Below are 12,778 nucleotides of genomic sequence, written 5' to 3'. Positions count from 1 at the left end.
TTTATGTTTTGGATTCTATTTAATTTTCAAATTGTATTTCGGTGCCCGCTATACTTTTTACATGGTGTACTTCTTCGCCACTTTCTTCCTCTGTTTCAGCATCGTTTTCCTCTTCAGATTCGGTGCTGGGAAAATCACGATCTGCTTGCAGTTCGTCCTTTGCATTTTCCAAATATTGTTGTTGCACCTGCAAAATCTCCTTACTGTTCGCACAGTTTGCGTAAACATCGAGTAGCTCCTGGTTAAGCTCCACAAACGAATGACCCCAGGAAAATTTGTTCAGATACCAAAGGGCTTCCTGCTTGTAGCCAGTAATGTACATCGATGCAGCAATCGCCTCAACACAGGATAGTTTACACGGCTTTCCATAGTTAACTGCCGAAAAACGAAAAAAAAAATTAAAATATGAACATTAGTCCGTATTTTCCAGCCGGGAAGGCATGTACTTGGATTGGCAGCAACTAGGAACGGTAGCAATCGGGGGTTTGGGGAGCGCATCTTGTGAAACGGAGTCTCATCCAACCTAGCCCACGAACAGTCCACCACCGCAATGCCTGATGATTTTATAACTTCCTTATCCTGTGGGCTCACACAATTCACTCCGACGGGTGTCAAAACAAGACCGGGGAATCTGCAAAAGTAAAATGTGTTAATCTTTTACAAATGTTCAATTTGGACCCAACAAACAGAACACACTTTTGTCCAAGGCGTAGGTTTTTTATCAATCCGTGCCGGGCTAGTTTACGGCCGGAGCACTTTTTGGGATCGCAGTGCTTCAAATCCCACATGCTGACGGGAAACTTTGGTGGTTTTCCGATGTCGAATTTGTTTTTGGGAGCTGATGTCTCGCCGGAACTGTGCCCGGAACCCGAACCGTCACTTTCCTCTTCGTCATCGGAAGAAGAGTCACTATTCACGGCAAGATCGGACAATTTTTCAGCCAAAGGGCGATTCTCTCGATCAGGACGATGTTTGTGAAAGTTTTTCTGCTTCCGACCTCCTCCTCCTCCTCCACGGGATTTGTGCATTGTATCTAAAATTAATGTATATTCTGTCGTAAGTGATCTCCTATAACCGAGAGAGGGTTAGAGAAATATGTTATGCTTACTTTCTGTGGTATTAAAACTAAATGGAGAGCCGAACTCGTTTGTTTATGTTCTACCGTTGCTGCAAAACACGTTCCACACTGTCAACGCAAACAAAGTAAACATTGGTGCGCATTGCTCCACGAACAGGTGGACTGAGCTGTCAGTAAACTATGTTTTTCTTTTGGTTTGGAATTTTCACGATTCCTTGGCCACTTGCACAAAGTATTGTCATCAGACGAAAAGAACGGAAGCAAATGAAGAATTTAACACGATATATTACTACATGCCTTCTTAATGAATGGTTCTACAAAGGCGCTTGACGCTGAGATTTCGTCTCGGAGCGTTTTCGCTTCATAGCCAATCGTTCGCGGGCTGCTTTCTCGTGTCTTCGTCGCATTCTTTCTACCGTTTCTGCTGATGGTTCTGTGGTGATCGGCTGCTCCGCTTGTCGTATAAAGGCGCGAAGCTTTTCCAACGCATCCGCCGTATTCATCTGCTGGGATCTGGTCAGTTCGCTTTTGATCACAAGATATCCATCCTTGGTGATTCTTCCCTTTTGCTATAGAACGGACACGATGAAAATGTTAACCTTCGGCTGCGGTAATGCTTGTTACAAATGTTGTTTATTACCAACTGAGCCATCCGATTGCGAGCATTCTCCGACAACCATGTTGCTGTTTCTAGGTGAAATCGTAGATCCACTTTTGTGCTGACTGTATTCACATTTTGTCCACCGGGGCCACTGCTACGACTATACGAGATGTTTACCTTGTCGAGGGGGATGTATCCATTAAATGTACCGTCTGGTTTGGGCTAGAAATATGGACGTATTATTGTAGTTATACACATTTATCGTTATCCTTGCTAGGATTACATACTGCAGGCGGCGGTGGCGTGTACAATCGAAGGCTGCTATTGGGATAGATGGTTTCAAGCGCAAGATCACTTTTGTAACTGTACTGTTTGCCAAGAACGTGAAAAGATTGCGCACTCGGTAGAGTGCGATACAAAGGAACCGCGCGAAGAACTGTGGACACAAGTTTATTCATTGCAAAAAGCGCAACTTAGAATCGAGAGGAGAACAGCACAGATTGTTATGTATTTGTTGTTTTTCTTCCCTGCGCACCGGGTTGCTTGAAGTGTCAATTGAGTTCGATTGTAGAACCCTGCAGCAAAAACTGAGCCTTCGCTTATTTTACTTATTTTTGTGCATCTTTGCGTAATTTTTGAAAATATTGTAGTTCTATGAGTAATCCTTTAAAGTTTTCATTATTTAAAGGAAACGTAAATCGTTTATAGGGTATAATACAATTTTCTACAAAAAAACACAAATTTAGAAGCCCATGCAGCAAATGTATTCAAAACTTCAAATTGCGCGGCAGCAAATCGTAGAATTTGTTTATGTTGTTTAGTGCTTGTTCACGTATTTATCTCATCGCTCTATTTTTTCGATTCTTGGCTACAAATTATGCACCAAAATGTCCTGCACATCAGAAGAAATAGCTGAAAAACGTCGATTAGCTATAGAACGGCTGAACGCACGCAAAAAGTGTATTGAAAATCAGTCAAATCACAGCAAGGTTAGCGGACACGGAGGCGTTGTTCAAGCGGTGCCAACAGGAATTAACAAGACTCCACTTAACATCAGTACGTTTTATGGTGGAAACCAATCTTCGTTCGGTAAGTCGAACTCATCGATGCATATGAAACGTGTCCCAACGACACACCCGTACACGAAACCAATCCAGAAAAACACTCCCACCAAAGTGGCACCAATTTTTGTCCGTACGGTTACATGCGCTTGTTCCATCGTGTCGGAAAGTCGTTTTGTTGTCGAGTCAAATGGCTTCAATGAACAAATGATAGAAATTTTCAAACAAATTCCTTCCAAGAGCTACGGTAAGAAAAAAGCAACGATACATCAATTATTTGCAACCGGGTAGCGTTATAATGATGATCTGTTTGTTTCAGAATCTTCCACAAGAAAGTGGACATTCGAGATCAAGGATTACTCAATGCTACAGGAACGAATCACCGGCCTCAACCCGCACGTCGTACTTGTGCCCATTCCAAAGTTTGTTTTGCAAGAGTTTGCCAGTGGGCCAAAATTAAAGCCAAAACGCATCTGTCTGAATGCAATCGAACCATCACTCGTCGAAAGTTTGCTGGAGTTCCAGAAGGAAGGTGTTGCCTTTGCCATTGAAAAGGGAGGCCGTGTGCTGATTGCTGATGAGATGGGTTTGGGGAAAACGTACCAAGCTATCGCGGTAGCCGATTTCTACCAGCAGGATTGGCCTTTACTAGTTTGCACTACCGCCACAACGCGCGACAGCTGGGCGCACAAGATACGCCAGTTGCTTCCGCACATTCCTGTCCATTGTATAGCGGCGCTCAACAGTGGCCAGGACTACATCAACGAATGTCGCGTATTGATTTCGAGTTACTCCATGATGGAACGGTGTGCTGAGAAACTGCTCGACCGTGGCTTTGGTATGCTGATCTTCGACGAATCGCACACGTTGAAGAATTTCAAAGCGAAATGTACAACCGTCGCATTGGCGCTGGCGAAAAAGGCCCGCCGGGTGGTGTTGCTTTCAGGTACGCCCGCCCTATCTCGACCGGTGGAACTGTTTACCCAGCTGCAGATGCTAGATGGTCGGTTTTGTAGCTTCAAAGAGTACAGTACGCGCTACTGTGCGGGAAAGCAAAGTAACTTCGGTTGGGACGCAACCGGACAGTCGAATCTGGCCGAACTAAATCTGCTGTTGGGACGGAAATTCATGATACGACGCATTAAAGATGAGGTCATGTCGGAACTGACGGAGAAGAATCGCGAAACAGTTGTGCTAGATCCATCATATCTGTGGACGAGCGAAGAGGTGGAAGAAAATATGAATTCTTATGCGAGTGATTACACTACGAGCAAGGGACGGCAAAGGGATGAGGCGCTTATTAAATACTATAGTGTTACGGCAGAAGCCAAAAGCCCGGCAGTGTGGTAAGGTTATACATCAGTGGCAACCTTCGAATGTGTTCATTATTGTTTTTTTCTTTTTTCTCTCATTATCAGCGCGTATCTGAAGCAGGTGCTAAAAGAGAAAAAGAAATTTATCGTTTTTGCCCACCATCATGTAATGCTCGATGCCATCGGAAAATGTTTAAAGAAACAGAAGGTGGACTTTATTCGAATCGATGGCACGACCCGATCGGATCTACGTGCAGTAAGTAGAAGATTGAGAAAATGTAGGTGAGTCCGAGAATTACAATCTTCTTTTTCTAATAATTCTAGTCGCTGGTGGAAAAGTTCCAAACCAAACCATCTTGTCACGCAGCGGTTCTATCGCTAAAAGCGTGTAATGCGGGCATTACACTAACTGCAGCCCAGCTGGTATTATTTGCCGAGCTCGATTGGAATCCGAGTGTAAGTACAAGTCGTGCTTTTATCACTTCTTTTGAAGCTTTTGAAACCTTTTGCTAACAATACTTCTTCCCTTCTCTAGACATTGGCGCAAGCGGAAAGCCGCGCGCATCGAATTGGGCAAGCGGATAACGTTACCGTGCGCTATCTGTTGGCAAAGAAAACTGCCGACGACATCATCTGGACGATGCTACAGCGCAAGCAGGAAACATTGAGCCGGGTTGGATTGTGCAACGAAGATTTCTCCGACGCGTCCAGCGTGCAAGCACCCAGCAATGCGGGCAATATAGAACCATTCCTTAACAAATCACTCTCACCAACCGCTGGTGGGACCCCGAGGAAGGGAACACTCGATGGTTTTATACAGCGCTCCAGTCCCGCTCCACCGAAACCACAACAGGCTGGCAACGAAAAGGCGGACACCAGCTACGCAAAAACCACTGATAACGTGTGCCTTACAAGCTTTCTCAATCCGGACGATGACGATGATGATTTGGCTGGTTTGGAGCTGTAAGTGAGCGAAAGAGGCGATTTGTATGAACAATGTTTTGTTTTTGTTAAGAAAATAACGATCCACGATCGGTTTATTGACTCAGTAACGAACAAGGTATGGATTGCGAATAAGTTCATACTCGGTCAGGAAGCTGGCAAACGATTCCTCATCCAAAACCGCCTTGGCCCGTTCGTACAGCGATTGCATGAGCTGCGGTTTACCATGGTCGCGTTCGAACTGAATGTACTGCAGCCAAGTGGTTGGGTCTTTCTTGCCGAAGAACTGTGCTGCATTCTCGTGACATTTGCGCCATTCGTTAGCGTCCGATGGTGTCTGCATCGCTTCTAGGCTTGCCATTTTCCGGTGCAACTCCAGCGTGGTGGTATAATTCTTCACCAACCGTTGATATTCACATCGCACCTTGGCAATATTGTTTGTGCTTTTGCCCGTTTCCATTATGTACTCCAGATACAGGGGCTGATAGTAGTTTGAAATTTCTGGCTGCTGGTCAATCGCTCGCTGGAACAGCTGCTTTACCTTGCCAGGTAGATCCGGCCGATTGTTGTAGTACTGGAAGAGCATCTTCCAGAGCGGCAATCGACTGACCGTATCCGGTAGACCCTTGATGGCTTTTTGGAAAACACTCTCCAGCTCGTCCGCGTCGATGTCTTTGTGAAGCATCAAGTATCGCAAATATGACGTCCAAATATCCACACATGCCGGATACTGTTCTAAACCCTTGTTTATTACATTCATGATCAATTCCTCCTTGGGATTGGTGTTGTGCAGCAGCAGCTTCAGATACTGAAGCAACTTTTCCTCCTCCAACAGATCGGCAGCAAGCGCTTGCTTAAAAGCATTTGCCAGGGCTTTTCGTTTGTCCTTTTGATCTTTTGCTGGCTCTTCGGTGGAATTTAGCTGCAGCATCGTATCAATACAAAGACTGTGCATTTTCTTCGTTGGCAAACGTTCTAGTGCCTCCTGGTATATCTCGAGACACTGCGCTAGCCGTTCGGTGGATTTGGTCGTTTCTTCCATCAACGATTCGTTACCCTCGAGCGCAAGATTCGCTAGCAGGTTCCACATTTCCTCTTTGTCGGCAAGAATGTCTCGCATTTCCGTCACCGCTTCCTTCGCCAATTCGTTTGACAAGGGCTCGTACTTTTTCAACTCTTTCAGCAACAGCGCGAAGAATGGCATATCTTTATGCTCAAAGTTCTTGTACACTAGTTGAATCGTTTTAAGCGTTTTGTTCAGCTCCAGATTATTTTCCGTCGGTTTTCCATCTTCCAGCAATTTGGTGACCATTTTCTGACCTTCGGCCAGCTGTATAACGATAAAATGTATGCATAGTTGATAGCATTCCGGATGACGCTGCAGACCACGAAGTGTAAAATGCTTTGCGCGGGCCAAATTTTGCGCCTGATGATATTCCCAGTCGATTGCGCGCAGCCATGCTTTCGGTTTGTCACCATGGTAACCGAGCATCTGATCTAGCACGCGTGAACCTTCGTTAAAGAAACGGCGCATCTTGCAGTACTGCAAGAAGTGGGTCCACACTCGATACTCGGAAGCAAACCGGTGCATCGCTCGTTTGTACAGCACCCGGATACGGCTGTGAATGCTCTTCTCCAGACTGACCCATTCTGCGTGGATGTGCAACTTTTGCCGACGCTGCAACAACAGTTGAAACATATCGCACTCGTACGCGATATAGTTGATAAAATCGGCCAGATGCTTGGTCCGTCGTTCAATCTTGTATTCGTGATAGTGTCGTTTGTTTTTAATGCTCTGTATCTCCTCGTCGGTGAACAGTTTCAGGTGTTTCATGCACTCGTACTCGCGAATTGCCTGCTCGCGGCGAAGTTCAATCAATTCACTCATCGTGGAAGACGCTGGAGGTGAATAGGTGGGCAACTTCTATAAATGTACAATAGAAAAACACCCAATTGTACAAAACTCCACAGGGCAGTTGAGTAAAAACGTGCTTTGTTGAGGGAATTGTATTTGTACTGCGTGGTGGAATGTCATTTTGGTTCGTGTTTGGAAATGACGTTTGGGGTTTGTCATTTTTCTTCTGTCTAGTTTACCGACAAACGGCGATGCTAGAATTCGCGCGTTTTGATAGGTTTTGAAAAAAATATTCTTCAGCATCTCCAGAATCATTGTGTAGTTTTAATCGAAGACGATCGGTATACGTTTATTGAGTTACGATGTCTGTTTCGGAAACGGTATCTAGAAACCAGGCGACCTCACAGCAAAGGTGCCTCCAAGTGGCAAACCAGCAACCAAACCCTCTGTCGGAATTTCCTGAGTTTCTTAGCTTTAAATGCAACCAGTCCGATGGAACTGAGCTGCAGCTAAAGCTACAGTGCAAGCGGAAAGCCGACATAGATCCAAAACTGCTCAAGTGGGCATTTAAGCTAGCCGAGCGCAACGTTGGGCCCCAGTATCGGGCGTGTAGTTTAGGATGGCAGCCAAAGATTAAGCAGGCGGATCTGAACAAACCATGGGCACGGTATCTTGTAGCGACGGATGTGGCCACCAAAAAACCTGCAGCCTACACGATGTTTCGCTTCGATCTGGACTACGGTCGTAGCGTTCTGTACTGCTACGAGATGCAGGTGGAAGAGGAATTTCAGCGCAAAGGACTGGGAGCGTTCATGATGAAGGCGCTGGAACAGATGGCGCAACACTTTTCCATGGAGCGTGTCGTGCTGACGGTGCTGAAGAACAACGAGGATGGCATGCGATTTTATCGAAGGTTAGGTTACGAAGTGGATGAAATGTCCCCCGACAAGGAAGAAAACGCAGCCTACGAAATAATGAGCAAGTCAATGCTGTGAAAGCCATTTGGTTAAAATTGAACTGATGGACGAGTAAAGGACACAAGAATAAAACTGTAATACAAGACTGCCCTGTAGCTGAGATGGTAGCTATAGGAACTAATGAAAATAATATTGCATTTATTTCTACTTTGTATTCGTAATGATATTACGATATTACAGGTTTGTGGATAACCCAGGACATACTTGTCCAAAAATCAGTTAATCCTATGCAATTCAGTCGGATGTACGCGTTTAACACGGTTCATACGCTTGATGCGGTTCAAGTTTGATGCTTTCTTTGACCGGTTCTAGCAAAGTAAGCTCAGTTGATGTCGCGTGGAAGACTTTTATGTGAGTTCGGACGTTATGCAGCCAACGGAATCTATTCTCGCAATAAGGACAACGGAAATAAAACTTTAGTGCGCTGTGCATCATCGTTTGGTGCCTTTTCAACGCTGCATAACGATTAAATGCTGCCTCACATTTATCACAGCTGAACAACCGAACTGTGTTCGAATGTAGCTTCATATGCGTGCTGTATGACTGCTTGGAGGTGAAAGTCTTGTTACAGATATTGCACCGGTGTGGTCGAATACCGGTATGGGAAATCATGTGCTGGGAAAGGTATGCCGATTTTTGAAATGCAGCCTTGCATATTTCGCATTCGTACCGCCGTTTGTCAGTCCTACCGTTCATGTGCTCTGTTCGGCGGCTTTTAATAATTGTATACATTATCTCTCCATCATGTTCCGTTTTTAGTTGTGCTTTGTTTGACGCGGAAGAACCTTCATTCGATGAGGTTGTATCATCACCATGCTCATTGTCTTCAGTGGAAGGTGTATCATTAGATGGTTGTTTACTCGTTGCCGTTGTTTGCTTTAAGCACTGGTCGAACATTACCATCTCACCGTGAATCCGTGCACGGTGTTCCTGTAACCGACCAGCTCTTTTATAAGCGGAAGGACACTTTTGGCAGAGGAAACCATTCTCTAACACCGGATCGTCAAGCGGTGGATGTCGTTTTTTTACATGTGTTTCCAGATTACCTTTTTGCACGAACTTCATCGGACAGAGGCTGCACTGAAACTTTTTCACACGCAAATGAATAAGCATGTGTGTCGCAAGGCTTCCCTTCTGTGTGAAGGATTTTAAACATTTGGCGCACTGGTGAGGTTTTTCCTTGGTGTGCACTAACTTGTGTCGACTTAGGAAGTAGTGATCGAGAAACCATTTTCCACATTCCGTGCACTGAACGGTACAACGTGGTGGGTCGTCTGAATCGGACTGGTAAAATTTTACAGCTTCTTCTGGCCGGGATTTGTTTATGTTGTGCTGTGATGCCAGCGGTAATTCCAGCATTTGCTTGTTGATCGCATTTTGTGTAGGATCGTTTGGCGAAAGCTGAAAGAACGATTATCCGGTAACTATAGAAACCTTATAGAACGTGTGCGTGCAAAAATACCTCTCGTAAATCCATGAGCTCTTCATCGGAAAGGAGATTCTAGTTTACAACTTTTCCAGCAAAAGTGCTGTGGCGAAGTAATGTTTTGATCGAGTTGATGCTGAAACGTCAAACTGACGGCAATCTATCGCCACAAGCAGCAATAGCAGCAAAAAAATAAACAAACAAACGCAGCGAAACCAGTTTGTTTTACGGTTTAGGTTTTGAAGAAACACTCCATTTCATTAAAATGCAGTGTAGAATATGTTTGAAACAGTGCGATGATAATGATAACGAAAAAAGTGCAACACTTTTCCATTCTTTCATTAACGGTGTGCACATTGGAGAGTTCATCAATGATTTGTTTGATCTCCAGGTTCCGTTCTCGCCAGAGCCGAACATGTGCAAACGCTGCTTCTACTAATAAGCGATTCATTTTTATATAATTTTAGATGGCTGAAGATGATTCTCTTCCACAAACCGTTTGCGAACAATGTCATCTTGAGCTTCAAATAGTATCGATTTTCCGAGATAGGCTTCTCATGTCTGAGAAAACTCTTCGCACATCGATTCAGTACGGAGAAGCTGTAACTTACGAAGAAGGACTAGTAGAAGAATCCATTGCGTCATGTACAGCTACTACATCTACACTGGATCCGGCAGAACAAGACTCGATGACGACGGCTAGCCGTTGTAGCAATTGTAAAAAGATGATATACGAAACGGAACCAACCTATCTGGTTCAGCAAAGCTGTCCTTCGAGCGGCATTACCAACAAAGTACTCTGCCAAGAATGTTACCAACAGATCCCTACTGGTCAGAAAGAAACCGAGGGTGGTGTGCAGAAAGCTTCTATCCAAGCAAAGCTCGATATATCTCCACTAACAATCGATTTACAGCCATCAGACCCACCAAACATTGGTTCGAAACCATATCGTTTTTGTTGTGTGACACATTGTTCGGAGCAGTTTACCGATGAAGCAGCACTGATAAAGCACACACAGGCAATCCACGCGATAAAAATTAACAAAAATCGCGAAAATCAAGAACCTGGAAGACCGTTCAAGTGTAATATCTGCTTTCGAGCATTTGCATCGTCAAAAAATTTGCGCGTTCATCAGCTGGTTCGATCGAATGTGCACTATCGTAACTTCACGTGCAACACATGCCCTTTTCGTGCCGGTAGCTTAGCAGCCCTTACGATCCACAAGCGTTCCCATACCGGTGAGCGTCCGTTCGAGTGTGATTCTTGTGAGAAACGATTTTACTCTGAAGCTTTACTAAAATCGCATCAAGTTTGTCACCGAGGTGAGCGACCATTCGAATGTTCTTACTGTTCGAAAAAATTCGCACGCAAACGAAACATGATGGAGCACTTCTGGTTGTGCCAGTCGGATGAAAAACCGTACCAATGTGACGATTGTAGCGCTCGGTTTAAAACGATGCAGCACTTAAGATTGCATCGACGATTGCATACAGGAGAAAAGCCGTACACGTGTAGTCTTTGTGCAAAAAATTTTCACTACATAAATGATCGAAAGCGCCACGAACTGTCGCACGCGGGGACAAAACCGTACAGTTGCAAGACTTGCGATGCATCGTACACTCGGAAGTACGCCCTTTCCATGCACGAACGGACACATACGGGTGAGCAACCGTTTGGGTGTACTGACTGTGGAAAACGCTTCTCTCAATCTTCGTTGTTGAAGAGGCATCTGGCGCGGCATAGAAGGGGTGAAAATAGTGTATTAAGTAAGCAGCAGAATAGCTCAGCAGGGCGTAAAAGCCGACTGAAGAAAGTAGTAACGAATTCAAATTAACTAAAAAAGAGTCCTCACTTTATAGTATGACTAGCTTACCCGGCAAACTCAGCTTTGCCCTTAAACATGCCTTTTGTAATTAAAGCAAACATTTTGAGTGTTCAATCTTGATTTGTGTGGTATTATTCGTGTGGCGATTAGATATCGTTGATTAATTAAAAATTCTTAAATTATTGCCATTCTCAATCCTCAAGATATTCCCAATCAAAGCAATTTCTTCTGCTTCTGTTGTGGCACTTCTTATCCTTTTTTGGCACTTCAGGAGGTATTTCTGGCTTTCCTTGACGATTGGGAATACCTGGTACTTCCGTGTAAGGCGCCGATTCCACATGTACCACCGAGCCGCAAATGACTAAATAGCATTTTTTAATTATTCACACACTTGCTTTTTACTTATTTATCACACACTTTACGCTTTAATGAATAAAATTGCACAAATAAATCGTCATGTGTACCTACTTTGATTGATTTATTCATTAAAACTTTTTTGTTTTGAGAAGATTTCAACATTTTTGGTGTTGAAAAAATGGCTATGCCTACTCGATAACTCCCGTGGGAAAAACAGAAAAGAACTCATAATATTGACCAGTTGAGCCGTTTAAGAAGAGTTTGTACACTGCCACCGCGACACGAGAATTTCATATATAAAGATTAAAAAATTATAAAAATATAAAAATTTCATAAGACTCATATTCGCCCCAAGTTTTGCCTATAACTCGGTCGGTATCCAACGGATCTCCAATCTTTGCCTGTGGTCGATAGATGGCATCAATGGCTACATTTTCTTCTTTGACGGCCATGCCCTCAGATGTCTGTGCCAGAAGTTATGCGAGGAACCAAGTTCCTTACCCTGTTTGAGAAAATGTAAAATGTTCCTCATTTTTCTGCAATTCAGCAAAATTTTTAAATGTGATATATTTTATTGCGAATTTGTTGCAATAAGTTTCTTTTCACTCAAATATTGCTTTAAATTAAGAAAAGAATAAAAAATCAGAAAAAAATTTCAAAAAAATTTTCCACTCGAAAATTTCATAAGGGGTACCCCTTGCCATTTTTTTGAGAAATTTAGCAAAATTTTAAAATTTGTTTTATTTTAATGCGAAATTGTTGCAATTAGTTCCTTTTCACTCAAACAATGCTTTAAATTAAAAAAAGGTAAAAAATAATGAAAAAAATTGAAAAAATCTATAAATTTGTCAATCCACTAAGGCTCATTTTCGCACCAAGTTTTGCCTATAACTCGGTCGGTATCCAACGGATCGCCAATCTTTAACCTGTGGTCGATAGATGGCACCAATGGCTACATTTTCTTCTTGGACGGCCATGCCCTCAGATGTCTGTGCCAGAAGTTATGCGAGGAACCAAGTTCCTTACCCTGTTTGAGAAAATGTAAAATTTTCCTCATTTTTGCACCAAATTTTGCCTATAACTCGGTCGGTATCTAACGGATCTCCAATCTTTGCATGTGGTCGATAGATGGCATCAATGGCTACATTTTCTTCTTGGCCGGCCATGCCCTCAGATGTCTGTGCCAGAAGTTATGCGAGGAACCAAGTTCCTTACCCTGTTTGAGAAAATGTAAAATTTTCCTCATTTTTGCACCAAATTTTGCCTATAACTCGGTCGGTATCTAACGGATCTCCAATCTTTGCCTGTGGTCGATAGATGACATCAATGGCTACATTTTCTT

The 12,778-nt window shown here is 43.6% G+C and overlaps 7 protein-coding genes across 7 annotated transcripts; 3 read left to right on the top strand and 4 right to left on the bottom strand.

Annotated features, from left to right (window-relative positions):
* LOC125763973 (18S rRNA aminocarboxypropyltransferase) lies at nt 1-1,232 on the bottom strand. The gene is made up of 4 exons (XM_049427721.1): nt 1,109-1,232; nt 697-1,033; nt 447-631; nt 1-375 (listed from the first exon to the last, which is right to left on the bottom strand). Exons 2-4 carry the CDS (start codon nt 1,026-1,028, stop codon nt 20-22), a joined length of 873 nt encoding a protein of 290 aa, XP_049283678.1. The 5' UTR covers nt 1,029-1,033; nt 1,109-1,232; the 3' UTR covers nt 1-19.
* A 111-nt stretch (nt 1,233-1,343) lies between these two features.
* On the bottom strand, nt 1,344-2,225 carry LOC125763990 (peptidyl-tRNA hydrolase ICT1, mitochondrial). The gene is made up of 3 exons (XM_049427740.1): nt 1,967-2,225; nt 1,719-1,901; nt 1,344-1,647 (listed from the first exon to the last, which is right to left on the bottom strand). The coding sequence occupies exons 1-3, from the start codon at nt 2,135-2,137 to the stop codon at nt 1,393-1,395; spliced, it is 609 nt and encodes a 202-aa protein (XP_049283697.1). The 5' UTR covers nt 2,138-2,225; the 3' UTR covers nt 1,344-1,392.
* Nucleotides 2,226-2,455: 230 nt separating this feature from the next.
* On the top strand, nt 2,456-5,075 carry LOC125763920 (SWI/SNF-related matrix-associated actin-dependent regulator of chromatin subfamily A-like protein 1). Its single transcript, XM_049427651.1, has 5 exons — nt 2,456-2,987; nt 3,060-4,086; nt 4,159-4,309; nt 4,378-4,509; nt 4,589-5,075. The coding sequence occupies exons 1-5, from the start codon at nt 2,567-2,569 to the stop codon at nt 5,018-5,020; spliced, it is 2,163 nt and encodes a 720-aa protein (XP_049283608.1). The 5' UTR covers nt 2,456-2,566; the 3' UTR covers nt 5,021-5,075.
* On the bottom strand, nt 5,059-6,988 carry LOC125763927 (U3 small nucleolar RNA-associated protein 6 homolog). The gene has a single exon (XM_049427662.1). It carries the CDS (start codon nt 6,881-6,883, stop codon nt 5,099-5,101), a length of 1,785 nt encoding a protein of 594 aa, XP_049283619.1. The 5' UTR covers nt 6,884-6,988; the 3' UTR covers nt 5,059-5,098.
* A 9-nt stretch (nt 6,989-6,997) lies between these two features.
* On the top strand, nt 6,998-7,957 carry LOC125763989 (N-alpha-acetyltransferase 40). Its single transcript, XM_049427739.1, has one exon. It carries the CDS (start codon nt 7,213-7,215, stop codon nt 7,843-7,845), a length of 633 nt encoding a protein of 210 aa, XP_049283696.1. The 5' UTR covers nt 6,998-7,212; the 3' UTR covers nt 7,846-7,957.
* LOC125763953 (zinc finger protein ZFP2-like) lies at nt 7,906-9,393 on the bottom strand. Its single transcript, XM_049427696.1, has 2 exons — nt 9,290-9,393; nt 7,906-9,228 (listed from the first exon to the last, which is right to left on the bottom strand). The coding sequence occupies exons 1-2, from the start codon at nt 9,302-9,304 to the stop codon at nt 8,080-8,082; spliced, it is 1,164 nt and encodes a 387-aa protein (XP_049283653.1). The 5' UTR covers nt 9,305-9,393; the 3' UTR covers nt 7,906-8,079.
* A 109-nt stretch (nt 9,394-9,502) lies between these two features.
* Nucleotides 9,503-11,199, top strand: LOC125763936 (zinc finger protein 391-like). Its single transcript, XM_049427674.1, has 2 exons — nt 9,503-9,644; nt 9,721-11,199. Exons 1-2 carry the CDS (start codon nt 9,519-9,521, stop codon nt 11,086-11,088), a joined length of 1,494 nt encoding a protein of 497 aa, XP_049283631.1. The 5' UTR covers nt 9,503-9,518; the 3' UTR covers nt 11,089-11,199.
* The last annotated feature ends 1,579 nt before the right edge of the window (nt 11,200-12,778 follow it).

This window comes from Anopheles funestus, chromosome 2RL (assembly GCF_943734845.2).
Source record: "Anopheles funestus chromosome 2RL, idAnoFuneDA-416_04, whole genome shotgun sequence".
NCBI classification, from domain to species: Eukaryota; Metazoa; Arthropoda; class Insecta; order Diptera; family Culicidae; genus Anopheles; species Anopheles funestus.
Note: the sequence above shows the minus strand (reverse complement) of the source record. Positions and strands in the feature narration are given on the sequence as shown.

What these genes read in the sequence shown, in the direction of transcription:
- LOC125763973 (XM_049427721.1), bottom strand. Translation starts at nt 1,028, where the DNA reads ATGCACAAATCCCGTGGAGGAGGAGGAGGAGGTCGGAAGCAGAAAAAC. An exon ending in AACCTACGCCTTGGACAAAA is followed by an intron (nt 632 to 696) that starts GTGTGTTCTGTT and finishes TTACTTTTGCAG; the next exon opens with ATTCCCCGGTCTTGTTTTGA. An exon ending in CCTAGTTGCTGCCAATCCAA is followed by an intron (nt 376 to 446) that starts GTACATGCCTTC and finishes GTTTTTCGGCAG; the next exon opens with TTAACTATGGAAAGCCGTGT.
- LOC125763990 (XM_049427740.1), bottom strand. Translation starts at nt 2,137, where the DNA reads ATGAATAAACTTGTGTCCACAGTTCTTCGCGCGGTTCCTTTGTATCGC. An exon ending in ACACGCCACCGCCGCCTGCA is followed by an intron (nt 1,902 to 1,966) that starts GTATGTAATCCT and finishes CCATATTTCTAG; the next exon opens with CCCAAACCAGACGGTACATT. An exon ending in GCAATCGGATGGCTCAGTTG is followed by an intron (nt 1,648 to 1,718) that starts GTAATAAACAAC and finishes TCCGTTCTATAG; the next exon opens with CAAAAGGGAAGAATCACCAA.
- LOC125763920 (XM_049427651.1), top strand. Translation starts at nt 2,567, where the DNA reads ATGTCCTGCACATCAGAAGAAATAGCTGAAAAACGTCGATTAGCTATA. An exon ending in AATTCCTTCCAAGAGCTACG is followed by an intron (nt 2,988 to 3,059) that starts GTAAGAAAAAAG and finishes TGTTTGTTTCAG; the next exon opens with AATCTTCCACAAGAAAGTGG. An exon ending in GCCAAAAGCCCGGCAGTGTG is followed by an intron (nt 4,087 to 4,158) that starts GTAAGGTTATAC and finishes TCTCATTATCAG; the next exon opens with CGCGTATCTGAAGCAGGTGC.
- LOC125763927 (XM_049427662.1), bottom strand. Translation starts at nt 6,883, where the DNA reads ATGAGTGAATTGATTGAACTTCGCCGCGAGCAGGCAATTCGCGAGTAC.
- LOC125763989 (XM_049427739.1), top strand. Translation starts at nt 7,213, where the DNA reads ATGTCTGTTTCGGAAACGGTATCTAGAAACCAGGCGACCTCACAGCAA.
- LOC125763936 (XM_049427674.1), top strand. Translation starts at nt 9,519, where the DNA reads ATGCAGTGTAGAATATGTTTGAAACAGTGCGATGATAATGATAACGAA. An exon ending in ATGATTTGTTTGATCTCCAG is followed by an intron (nt 9,645 to 9,720) that starts GTTCCGTTCTCG and finishes ATATAATTTTAG; the next exon opens with ATGGCTGAAGATGATTCTCT.